We start from the raw sequence: 13,563 nt of genomic DNA, 5'->3' as shown, positions 1-13,563 counted from the left end.
CTGGAAGTGTCTCCAGCTTTGTTAGACATTACAGGAAGAGGCTCAGAGGTGTTCTCTCCAAGGAGGTTAATTGTGAGGGTGCCAATAATTCAAAAAGAAGTGTTTTGGGGAAAACCCCAAAACATTATTTTATGTTGTTCCCAGTTGGGGCTTGTTTTATTTGTTTATGTATTAATTTCAGCATCTTATAGTTCTGTTATTGACTGTATGTTAGAATACAAGATATATGCATCGTACATTAATGTGTCTGATAAAACTGTGTATACTGTAACTTGATGATGATTGTATTAATACTCATGTTACATGTGAAACACCAACTATCACTGCTTATGCCCACCCACACCCATTGTTTGTCTGTCATACTCAGATAACAACAGCTAATCTGGCTGACAATCACATACTTGGATGCTAGCAGCAGGTGTCTTTGCTTTTTTAATGTGCCTCATAAAGCCAAATAAAAGACAAATTGTCCAGACTTTGCCAAAGGAACTAATAGCAGCAGCTCTGACTTCATCCCAAATACAGCAACAGTCCTGAGTGCAACCTCTTCCAGTCTGGACTGCAGTGCTACTTATTTGAATGACTAGCCACTGTGTATGACTCTCCAAGAATACTATAGCACATGGCCAGCAGCACGGCCAGTAGTGAGAGCAGCTCTTTCTCTGAACTCCTCACATCTGTTACTCTTCAAAGTGTAGCCAGAAACTGATCAGCTGCCACCTATTGAGGGTGAAACCCAGAGGAAGTGACCTGTTAACAGGCACTTCACCATGCCAGTGACCTAGTAAATGACCACGAGTGAGACAATGCTTTGAAAAGATTATAATTAAGTTCATTTACAGTCTATAATCTTTATCTCTCAAAGCTCAAGTGCAAAAATATAGGCAGCATGTTGCTTTTCCATTCCTATTAGCTAGCTGAGATGTTAATAGTTGGTACGGAAAGTAATTTTCACACTGGCACATCCTTGTGTATGCTGCCTTCCAACGTTTTCCATTCCAGGTCCTGGAGAAAACTGTCTAATGAACGATCCTTTCACATGTTCTAACACCTACATGAAGGGATTATTCATTAGCCGATGAGTTGTCTCCTGTACCTTTGGGGTAGGAAAACACGTAAATGTGTGCTGGGATTCAGAAACTGGTGTATACACTTTTGTTCAATCATCCGCATGTCCTTTCCCGCAGCCTCATGCCTACCTGACTGCCAAAGGTTCAAAACAGGGTGGGTAATTCTGACTTATACTACAAAACTAAAGTGGAAACAGCACTCAGTTTCCTTTTTAGATATGTCTCTCTTTAGACATTTATGTTAGACATTAGGTCTAGCTGATGTTAAACCATTGGCGATTTATCAACAGTGGGCTTCCTTGTTGAGGAACACTGAAGAAGAGTATATTGCTGCTCATGGTTATTAATCAGACATAATTTAACGGGTGCACTTGCTCACATGACACAAAAAAAAACGTGTGAAATGTGTAAAGTCACAGAAATGATGGCGTGTAGATAATATTCTGATGTTTTTGAATGAACAGTTGTAGCTAAGACGCCAACACTATCGAAAATCGGTGTCCAAACTTAATTTTTCCATGTTATTGGGGTGTTAGCATCAAGGAATATCTTTAATTATCTTTTAAAGAGTGGTCCTTAAGGGTCAGTTATGTACCTTAAGGTATAATACAGGATACTTGGGTGTCAGTTTGATAGTAGCACCAAGGAAGAGTACACTTCTGGGAACAAATTGTAATTTGTTCATTCATTTCAGACTGAATACAATACGAAATGAACAACACGATCAGTTCTTCACATCTGGGTGCAGATGTTATTGTTTTTTTTCTATCTCATTCATTCATTGCGGACACAAATGTGACAGTACTGGCAACAACATTCATTTATGCACTTTATCTGTAATGTTATGTTTGATAACATTGACAACATTGCCAGGTAACAGTGTAAGTGTATCCACATCAGACTGTGCAGTGGTCTGAGATAAAGTTCTGACCGATTTCAGTGTACTCACCCCCCGACTCCAGCCTGTCTGAGTTTGGAGTGCGGGGCATTATCCGGCTCCATTGCGGGTTACTTCATTCTTTTTTGAAAAGGTTTACTACGGCCAAGACATGACAGCTTTGTGGGAAGCATTTCCATGCCCGAATATCCTTAAGTTCTCGACGAGGGTCTCAAGATCTTCACGGAAAAGTGTGGAAGAGCGCTAGTACGCGACTACAGCTCGTACTCCGTCCCGAGTGCCGAAGCGAGAGTTTTCCTTCACTAGGCACGATGCAGAGGACTCCATCAGAAAGCAAGCGATCTTCAGCAGTGCAGGAAAAAAAGATAAGTCCATTTTGGTGAAGACATGATTCTCAAAAAAAGAAAGAAAAAAAAAGACAAGAAGCTCGCGAGTCGATGTCTGAAGCCAAAGAAACGTTAAAGTGAAAGAGGGAGATGTGGGACACGGGAGAAACTCGGCCTCCCTCTGTCGCCCTCAACTGACTGAGAGAAAGACAAACCGCTCGCCTCTGCTACTACAAGATCCTCAGAAGGTGTGTCTTCATACAAATAACCATTCATTCAGTGTTGCCTTCAAACGAGATCTCATCCTTTCATTTGAGACTTAAGAAACAAAAATGAAGGTGTCAGAAAAGCAACTTCTCCATACCAATCCATTATTAACACAGCTACAGAAGGAGCCTAAAGGCTTTGGTCCTCAAAGCACCAAAACTCAATGTTGGTAAATAACCAGACTAAATTTTGTTGGTAAATAACCCAACTAAATGTTGTTGGTAAATAACCCAACTAAATGTTGTTGGTAAATAACCCAACTAAATGTTGTTGGTAAATAACCCAACTAAATGTTGTTGGTAAATAACCAGACTAAATGTTGTTGGTAAATAACCCAACTAAATGTTGTTGGTAAATAACCCAACTAAATGTTGTTGGTAAATAACCCAACTAAATGTTGTTGGTAAATAACCAGACTAAATGTTGTTGGTAAATAACCCAACTAAATGTTGTTGGTAAATAACCCAACTAAATGTTGTTGGTAAATAACCAGACTAAATGTTGTTGGTAAATAACCCAACTAAATGTTGTTGGTAAATAACCCAACTAAATGTTGTTGGTAAATAACCCAACTAAATGTTGTTGGTAAATAACCAGACTAAATGTTGTTGGTAAATAACCAGACTAAATGTTGTTGGTAAATAACCAGACTAAATGTTGTTGGTAAATAACCAGACTAAATGTTGTTGGTAAATAACCAGACTAAATGTTGTTGGTAAATAACCAGACTAAATGTTGTTGGTAAATAACCCAACTAAATGTTGTTGGTAAATAACCCAACTAAATGTTGTTGGTAAATAACCCAAATAAATGTTGTTGGTAAATAACCAGACTAAATGTTGTTGGTAAATAACCAGACTAAATGTTGTTGGTAAATAACCAGACTAAATGTTGTTGGTAAATAACCAGACTAAATGTTGTTGGTAAATAACCAGACTAAATGTTGTTGGTAAATAACCAGACTAAATGTTGTTGGTAAATAACCCAACTAAATGTTGTTGGTAAATAACCCAACTAAATGTTGTTGGTAAATAACCAGACTAAATGTTGTTGGTAAATAACCAGACTAAATGTTGTTGGTAAATAACCAGACTAAATGTTGTTGGTAAATAACCCAACTAAATGTTGTTGGTAAATAACCCAAATAAATGTTGTTGGTAAATAACCCAAATAAATGTTGTTGGTAAATAACCAGACTAAATGTTGTTGGTAAATAACCAGACTAAATGTTGTTGGTAAATAACCCAACTAAATGTTGTTGGTAAATAACCCAACTAAATGTTGTTGGTAAATAACCCAACTAAATGTTGTTGGTAAATAACCCAACTAAATGTTGTTGGTAAATAACCCAACTAAATGTTGTTGGTAAATAACCAGACTAAATGTTGTTGGTAAATAACCCAACTAAATGTTGTTGGTAAATAACCCAAATAAATGTTGTTGGTAAATAACCCAAATAAATGTTGTTGGTAAATAACCAGACTAAATGTTGTTGGTAAATAACCAGACTAAATGTTGTTGGTAAATAACCAGACTAAATGTTGTTGGTAAATAACCAGACTAAATGTTGTTGGTAAATAACCAGACTAAATGTTGTTGGTAAATAACCCAACTAAATGTTGTTGGTAAATAACCCAACTAAATGTTGTTGGTAAATAACCAGACTAAATGTTGTTGGTAAATAACCCAACTAAATGTTGTTGGTAAATAACCCAAATAAATGTTGTTGGTAAATAACCAGACTAAAAGTTGTTGGTAAATAACCAGATTAATTGTTGTTGGTATATAACCAGACTAAATGTTGTTGGTAAATAACCCAAATAAATGTTGTTGGTAAATAACCAGACTAAATGTTGTTGGTAAATAACCAGACTAAATGTTGTTGGTAAATAACCAGACTAAATGTTGTTGGTAAATAACCAGACTAAATGTTGTTGGTAAATAACCAGACTAAATGTTGTTGGTAAATAACCCAACTAAATGTTGTTGGTAAATAACCAGACTAAATGTTGTTGGTAAATAACCAGACTAAATGTTGTTGGTAAATAACCCAACTAAATGTTGTTGGTAAATAACCCAACTAAATGTTGTTGGTAAATAACCCAACTAAATGTTGTTGGTAAATAACCCAACTAAATGTTGCTGGTAAATAACTCAAATAAATGTTGTTGGTAAATAACCAGACTAAATGTTGTTGGTAAATAACCAGACTAAATGTTGTTGGTAAATAACCAGACTAAATGTTGTTGGTAAATAACCAGACTAAATGTTGTTGGTAAATAACCAGACTAAATGTTGTTGGTAAATAACCAGACTAAATGTTGTTGGTAAATAACCAGACTAAATGTTGTTGGTAAATAACCCAACTAAATGTTGTTGGTAAATAACCAGACTAAATGTTGTTGGTAAATAACCAGACTAAATGTTGTTGGTAAATAACCCAACTAAATGTTGTTGGTAAATAACCAGACTAAATGTTGTTGGTAAATAACCCAACTAAATGTTGTTGGTAAATAACCCAACTAAATGTTGTTGGTAAATAACCCAACTAAATGTTGTTGGTAAATAACCAGACTAAATGTTGTTGGTAAATAACCCAACTAAATGTTGTTGGTAAATAACCCAAATAAATGTTGTTGGTAAATAACCCAAATAAATGTTGTTGGTAAATAACCAGACTAAATGTTGTTGGTAAATAACCAGACTAAATGTTGTTGGTAAATAACCAGACTAAATGTTGTTGGTAAATAACCAGACTAAATGTTGTTGGTAAATAACCAGACTAAATGTTGTTGGTAAATAACCCAACTAAATGTTGTTGGTAAATAACCCAACTAAATGTTGTTGGTAAATAACCAGACTAAATGTTGTTGGTAAATAACCCAACTAAATGTTGTTGGTAAATAACCCAAATAAATGTTGTTGGTAAATAACCAGACTAAAAGTTGTTGGTAAATAACCAGATTAATTGTTGTTGGTATATAACCAGACTAAATGTTGTTGGTAAATAACCCAAATAAATGTTGTTGGTAAATAACCAGACTAAATGTTGTTGGTAAATAACCAGACTAAATGTTGTTGGTAAATAACCAGACTAAATGTTGTTGGTAAATAACCAGACTAAATGTTGTTGGTAAATAACCCAACTAAATGTTGTTGGTAAATAACCAGACTAAATGTTGTTGGTAAATAACCAGACTAAATGTTGTTGGTAAATAACCCAACTAAATGTTGTTGGTAAATAACCCAACTAAATGTTGTTGGTAAATAACCCAACTAAATGTTGTTGGTAAATAACCCAACTAAATGTTGCTGGTAAATAACTCAAATAAATGTTGTTGGTAAATAACCAGACTAAATGTTGTTGGTAAATAACCAGACTAAATGTTGTTGGTAAATAACCAGACTAAATGTTGTTGGTAAATAACCAGACTAAATGTTGTTGGTAAATAACCAGACTAAATGTTGTTGGTAAATAACCAGACTAAATGTTGTTGGTAAATAACCAGACTAAATGTTGTTGGTAAATAACCCAACTAAATGTTGTTGGTAAATAACCAGACTAAATGTTGTTGGTAAATAACCAGACTAAATGTTGTTGGTAAATAACCCAACTAAATGTTGTTGGTAAATAACCCCACTAAATGTTGCTGGTAAATAACTCAAATAAATGTTGTTGGTAAATAACCAGACTAAATGTTGTTGGTAAATAACCCAACTAAATGTTGTTGGTAAATAACCAGACTAAATGTTGTTGGCAAATAACCCGACAAAATTCTGTTGGTTTTTGTTTTGTTTTTATTTTATAGATGGATGTATATTAAAAAGGTTAGCTATTGTTTGTTGTATAATTATATAGAATAGAAACTTCAACCACATCATTATGTGAGTTTGTAAATTACATATAAAAGTCTAAAGCCTTTGGGTATATCGCCAAAATTTCCTCTGTCTGATTCGGAAAACGAGTGCTTCTCAATAATGCTAAATGCTTATTCTGACTCCTGTTCAGGTTTGCGATGGATCCGATTTGTGGTTTGTGACGTATACACACATTCACACCTACATTAATGTCAGATTAAGCCAGTCCACATACTAGCATGTTTTTGGGCACTGGGAGGAAACTGGAGAACCCAGACGAAACCCACACAGACCCAGGGTGAAAATGCAAAACTCCATAACCTTAGCATCAACCTGTGAACCTTGGAGCTGTGAGATGGCATTGCAACCCAGCTGCACCTCCATGCGAATCATATCCAGAATCAAACACTTGAAATTAAATTTAATGTACATTGTAGTAAAACTTGTGGTTAAGATGAATTAAATAGACAAATACATTTAGAGCATACTGTACTACCCTTACAACAAATGACTGGACTTGATCCAGATCATTTTCTCATGAGCTGGCTCACAACTACATTTTCCTGATCATGACTCGGGTGTGCCAGTGGCTGTCCTTTACTGTGAAATTCCTCCTCTGAATAGAGCCCTCATTGACCCGACCTCAACAAACAGGCAGTGAGAGTGTGCAGCGGAGCCCCAACAGAGCAGCGATTCAGCACGACGCAACCAGAACCCTCCGTCACAAACAGAAGGCTCTCACATCTCAGTGCTGAACCTGAGCATGGTGCATGATGCACGTCGGAAGGCTGCTTCAGTCTCACCTCCGTTTAGCAGTCCTTGCTCTCTTTCTCCGGGATAAATCCTACAGGTCATCTTGTTTTGATATGTATCTAATGTCCATTTCTAAATGTGCGTGATCTTCAAAATATATCTGATATTCTATGGATATCTTAGGGAATTTGTGAGTACCTAATAAATAAACTAGTAAGAAATGTTCTCGCTAGTCAAGAAAAGACATCAATTTAACCACTCACATGTGTCGAGCTGAGACATATTGTTTCTTATTCCAGACTCGCGGACAATAATGGAACTCAGATGGTTTTTATGACCTGGTACCACAAGCGGATATCATCCGTTGAATATCAGCTCCAATGTCTGCTGGAAATGAGAGGATTTTCCAGCAGTGGTGTGGCCGGAAATTCAATCGTATTAATCAAAACCACCGTAGAAGTGTGCACCAATGAAGTTGCCACTCAGAATCAACTAGTATAGAACAAACAGCTGTGTTATAAAATTGACTCCAATTGGTAATAAACCTGATCAGTGTCTGGTATCTTCTGAAAGTCTACACTTCCACACAGCTTTCTGATCTTAAGAGAAGTTGAGCCTTAACATTAAGCTGTGTGCAGAGTATCCCCTCAAAGCCACTTCAGCCAAGCTCCTGTGTGAGTAAGGAAACTTATCCTTATCCGTATGTAAACAGGAAATTTAGCTGAAATATCAATCAACTTCTCACAAGTAATTTCTTTGTGGGTTGCCCCCACTTTGGTCCTACCAGGAAGGGCCACAAACCACATATTAGCCTATCTAAACGTTCTTTCATTCCAGGCAACAGATGTTGTCCTGTGGTGCAGTCCACCTTTAGCATTTCATTCATTTAGAAGATTTCCTTGAAGTCTGGTCAATAGATGTGAAAAAGGGCTTTTTCAGTATCACATACTGTTCATTTGTCTTTAGTTTTCTATTCATACTTGCACTATAGTCAATAAAGACAGTACATGAAAGAACTCTAAAATAAAAATAATTAGACAGCAGTTTAATGAATGCTGAAACAGAATGGAACATGTATAAAGGGGTTCATTTCAGTTGAGTACATGTAGGCATACAGTATATGATGCTGCCTCACTGACAATGTGCTCACAGGACAATACTGCACTCATAGGCTGAAAGTTTGTTGATTTGGAGCATAGTTTGTCTATTTGTCTAGTATTTCATGGAAAGTAAGGATTAGGTGTGTTAACTTTATTACTTGATAAATGTATTACGAATATGGGGTTGTAAAGTATATTAAACCATACACCAATTGTCTTTTACAGTTTATGTTTTCTTAATACTGTATTAAAAATGTCTTTGTGCATCCAGACTATGTAAGCAAGTCTGTAATTCATTTAAATATACATCATTTAGATGTTTTTAAATTATTTGCACTCTTTAAATCCACTCTTCCCTAAAGACATCATGCACACAGAACTCCCTGGGAACTAAAAAACATTTGAGTATATATTTTGAGTACTGTTAAAATGTTATGTAGAAGATTGCATGAAATGATTGAATGAAATCATCTTATATCTACTGTATTATTTGAGTGTGTTTCTGTGTGTGTGTGTGTGTAATTGGTAAATATATGACTATGATATATGATTTAATATATTTTTCATGTATATATTTAATATATCCTTCCTCTAAACTAAATGCAATTCCGGGTTGGAGTGTTATGATAGATTTGAGTGTCATCATTGTAGAAATGAAACTGTATAATAAAGCCGGTACATGAAAAATTAAAGAGAAAGCTAGTAGTATAACATGGGGAAAATATACGAGATCTGTAATTACCAACCAGTAAAAAAGGAAAAGCATATGACTGTGTGATGAACACGAAGGAGTAAAACTATTAACAGAAACACATTCAGCAACCCACTACAGTACAACTACAATTCATTTTCTTTATATGTTAAAAAAAAAGAAAGTTTTACTACATGAAGTCGATTAAATGGAGGATTTAAAGAAAAATTGGTGTGCCATTTTCGGAGAGAGAGAGAGAGAGAGAGAGAGATCGAAAGAAGAACCTAGCCAGAGGAAAGAGCTCTTAACAACGCATAAGACAGGACAGAGAAAGGACAGAGAGAGTGTGAGCAGTTGCCCCTCACACTTAGGCAATATAAGCAGTTGCCTTAGGTGTTAACGTCTAAATAGAAGCACCTACACATCTGTCTGTTTAATACAAGCCTCACACCAATATACCCCTGCCCCATGCAACTTCCCAGAAGCACATACTTGGGAATGCACAGTACAAGACTGACAGCTTTTAAAAAGATCCTGACCTATTTGCAGCAGCATGTCATTTTTAGTATTTTTGGAAGTCGCTTTGGATAAGGGCATCTGCCAAGTGTTGTAAATGTAAATGTAAGAAATGTATTATTAGCTACAATCAAGTCCACCCCCAAGACTAAGTTTTATCACATTTCCTGATCTAAAGCCCTGGGAAACATTATGATTTATGATTATGATATATCTCAAACATTATCTGAAACAAATGAGAATTGTACATAGACTGATGTACAAGGCCTAGTGGATGCTCCCAGAATCACTACAACTCACACTCTACTATATTTATAAATATTTTCTGTCTTTCACACATTAAATTATGAAGTGATTTTTTGAGTCTGGACCCAGAGTTGTCTTTGCCTTTATTACTGTTATTTTGGCTGTTCCTCTGCTTTCACATATTTCTCAACAATTATTTAAAATATTCTGGAAAATATTACTGTAGATCTGTCTTTGCTCAGAAATCTGTGCCATGGATGACAGGAGCAATGGAAAGACACAATTAGCTTCCCATATTTTACAAAAATATATATTATGGTCAGTTTGTAGCTGTCAGTACCTACAGTTGAATAACTGGGACAGTTGAAATAGAGTTATTTATGGGGCTTTGTCTAAATTTATTTCAGAATACATACTTGTTCAGGGCCACAGTTTTTTTCTTACTAGATCGGATATAGCTGCACAAATTTTTTAATTATTTTTCTTTAATTATTTTTCTGGGAGATATAACAGCACAAATCTGAGATGTTTGTTTATTTATTTATTTATTTATTTATTTATTTATTTATTTATTTATTTATTTATTTATTTTTACTATTTTTTTCCATTTTTTCTCCTATTTTCCATTAAAATTAGTATATATATACACACAGTATTTACTATATTTAAAATAGCAGTTAAATAGTATTCAAATGCTGATGGGCTTAACACACTAAAATGCATGCATAAAATTTCCTAAGAATACTCTTCAAGCAGGAAGGAATCTATTGAAGAAAAATGTTGGCCTTGCTATGACCTTGACTGAGTTTGGTTCAATTTCAAAGCTCTAATCAGTTCATCTGCATGTTACTTGATAATTCCATGTAAATCCACATTGGACCTGCAAATATAATGCCTTCACTGGCTGAAGGGAAAAAAAATATGTATAGGTGATTATGTAATTATGCTAGATTGGCCCCTGTACAGTTAGTTTTGACAGGTTGGCAGTTTGGAAATGAGTTTTTACTTTCTGGCTGTTGCAGTCTTTAATAAAGCTGTTGCCCCTAATCTGTCCAGACACAGTATATAATTGAAAATTGATAACCACAGTTATATTCCACAGTTATTATTCATGTAGGAAGTCCAAATAAGACAAGCACTGTTATAGTTAAGCACAGAATTCATTCTCAGGTCATACATGGAGTAACACAAATTAGTTTGAGTCACTAGCCTGGAAACAGAACAAATTAAACTGGACAAAATATGACCATTTTCAGAATCCACAGCCTCAAACTTTATTTAATAGCTTTCTGATATTAGAATTTTGTATTGTCATTTTTTTCAACAACCAAAAAAAAAAGTTTGACACTCACAGACATGGACAAACCATTTCAGTGGCTTTTGTGCCATGGGTTTGCTGGTGTATTTCCCAAAGATCACACAATGAATCAGGTCTAATTGTGTACTTGTTGAAAAATGCCAGGCCACAGGCAAATTCCCATCAAGCACTGGGTTCATTTTGGCTTGCAACTATACAGAATAAAATTTAAGCAACATGTTGGCCAAATGTAGCCAAATTGCAACTCAGTACAATTATTTCAACCTCTGTGTAAAATGTCAGACTCTGTAGTTACAGTGTAGAGCAACAATAACCCTTTGTTTGGGTTCAGAATGAATGCATTTGAGGGAAACGTGGTGTTACATCATTTGGGCTTTTATATTCGTATAGCCACATTAATCTGACCTCCTTAATGTCTCAGCATTCAGCCAATGTGAATCTCACATGTCTGAGTCATGTCACAAGTGCCTGGTTCTCCTATTATCTCCATCCAAACCTACTAAAAGAGTCTGCATTTTCTATCTTTATCTGGTCGTTCTGGGTTGCCAGAAAACAAAGTGAGCCACAAAATGAATTTGCAATATGACTCAGCAATAGAAAATCTAAATGTCTCGAGTCTTATCCATTCGGTTTTTTCATCTCTCCGTGAATTCCTGTTTGGGGTATAGTGCAATGCTGCTCTCTGTATCTATATGTGTTTAATACTCCAAATATCTGTATCCATTTCTTTATCTGTATTAGGATTTAAACCCTTTAATGAACCATATCATATGGATTCTAGCTCTGACTGTTCGTAAATAGTCCTAACTAGAGGTGTGAGAGGTGTGTGGTTTTTTGCTTGTACCTGTCAGTTGTATTTTTCTAACAAACTTAAATCAATCTGTTTTCCACAATTTAAGCAAGCTTAAATTAAGCTATGACCCGACCAGGCAGTTGGTAAGGATGAAGGAAGGAACAATGAGAATGTATTGTTCAGTGTTTCACATTCATGATTTAATTTTGTCATACGGTATCCAAGTTCAACCAGATTGCCTGGGAACCTTCACATCTGTATCCTCATCTGTTCAGAACGTATTCTTGTTTATTCCAAACAAAGGATTCATATTCAGTTACATTCCTAGTTTTTATGCACCAGTTATATAGCACAGATCCCTTATTATTACTAGCACAGAACAAACGTGAACGCTGAATAAGAGAAGAAATCAGTGCAGTGTGTCATCAGCTAGGTTTTGGAAGTAAACCTTAAATAAGTCATGACAGTCAAATTTACCAATCAAACCATTATTTTTCCCGAAAATATAATTTGACAATATGTAAACCTTGGTTTAAATAGTTTGGTTGATCCTCTGCCCTGGGTTTTACTGAGGTAAATGTTGTTAGACTTGTGGTTGCTGTTTGGCATACCATCATTAGAATACTGTGCAGCACAAAAAATAAACAGTGATGAGGTGTATTTTCTTTTGTCAGAGTCAAAGCTTTTTAAAAGACCAAATCTGTGTTAAATTTAACAAAATAAATTAGTACAATCGATTGTTGTACAGGTGACTTTTGAAAAATTCATGCCTGGACCCTGAAATGTAAAAGCACATTAGCCATGGCGGTAGCTGCTGGAACCTGCACTATTTATCACCTTGTAAAGCAAATATTTAAAGCTGAGCATGAGAACTGTAGCCTCTTTCAGAGCAGCATTTCTGACAGCATCCAGCTCATACTGACCAGACCAAAACAAATTAGCTTTTACCTGGGCCAAAAGCTCAGAGTTAGCTCAAAGGGGGCAAACACAAGCTCTAGTGTCCTGACACTAGGTCCACTTGTTGCGGTCTCTGCAAACACAGCGCTCCACCAAACTACTCAAACACACCCTCTAAAATTACCCTGCCGCCTGCTACTAGGACACGTTTGTTGTCTGCTACCTGCTCACCGTCTCAGTGGAATTTACACCAAACTCTTCACACACCCCACCCAGACAACTGTCCATTGACCAAATGGGTGGATTCACTTTCCGTATAATCACACTCCACTGTTAGGAGACGATGACGAAAAGAGCCCCTTATTTTAAAATAGTTCGTGTTCTTGAACACACAAGGCCCTGTATGCTCATACATCTGTTAGGAAACTTTTCGTTTTCACCTACGAACACTTTGTCTTATATTTACTCACAACCTTTCCCTTTTCACAACAAATCCTGGAGTTCATTAGAAACTCCTTTGTTCCCAGCCCACAATACCTTTCAGAGGTACGGAACATTTCCTCAAACATATCTAGGAACACCTTGAAGACACCAGGCTTATTATCTGGTTGCTCCAAGCCAAGAGGTTGAAAGAGTCTTCAAACAGAAGTCTATTCAGGCAAGATTGAAATCTCATGTGTGTCAGGACGGAAGGATTCACTGATCCGAGGCCAGGAATAACTCTGAAGACTAGGAGTCATTTCAGGAAAAGTTTGTGATTACATGCTTGTTTTTAGATTTAGAAAAATTTCATGGGCTATTATGCTGTTTAAAGAAGTTTTATTACATTT

General features: G+C 35.9%; 1 protein-coding gene across 1 annotated transcript in view; it reads right to left on the bottom strand.

Annotated features, from left to right (window-relative positions):
- The window catches only part of col27a1b (collagen, type XXVII, alpha 1b), a 63,031-nt gene extending 60,527 nt beyond the window's left edge, over positions 1–2,504 (bottom strand). Inside the window, exon 1 of the mRNA XM_058375235.1 lies at positions 2,020–2,504. Coding sequence (XP_058231218.1) covers positions 2,020–2,072 — 53 coding nt within the window. The 5' untranslated portion in view covers positions 2,073–2,504. The remainder of the gene's footprint in view (positions 1–2,019) is intronic.
- Between the last annotated feature and the right edge of the window lie 11,059 nt (positions 2,505–13,563).

Source organism: Hemibagrus wyckioides, linkage group LG22 (genome assembly GCF_019097595.1).
Source record: "Hemibagrus wyckioides isolate EC202008001 linkage group LG22, SWU_Hwy_1.0, whole genome shotgun sequence".
NCBI classification, from domain to species: domain Eukaryota; kingdom Metazoa; phylum Chordata; class Actinopteri; order Siluriformes; family Bagridae; genus Hemibagrus; species Hemibagrus wyckioides.
Note: the sequence above shows the minus strand (reverse complement) of the source record. Positions and strands in the feature narration are given on the sequence as shown.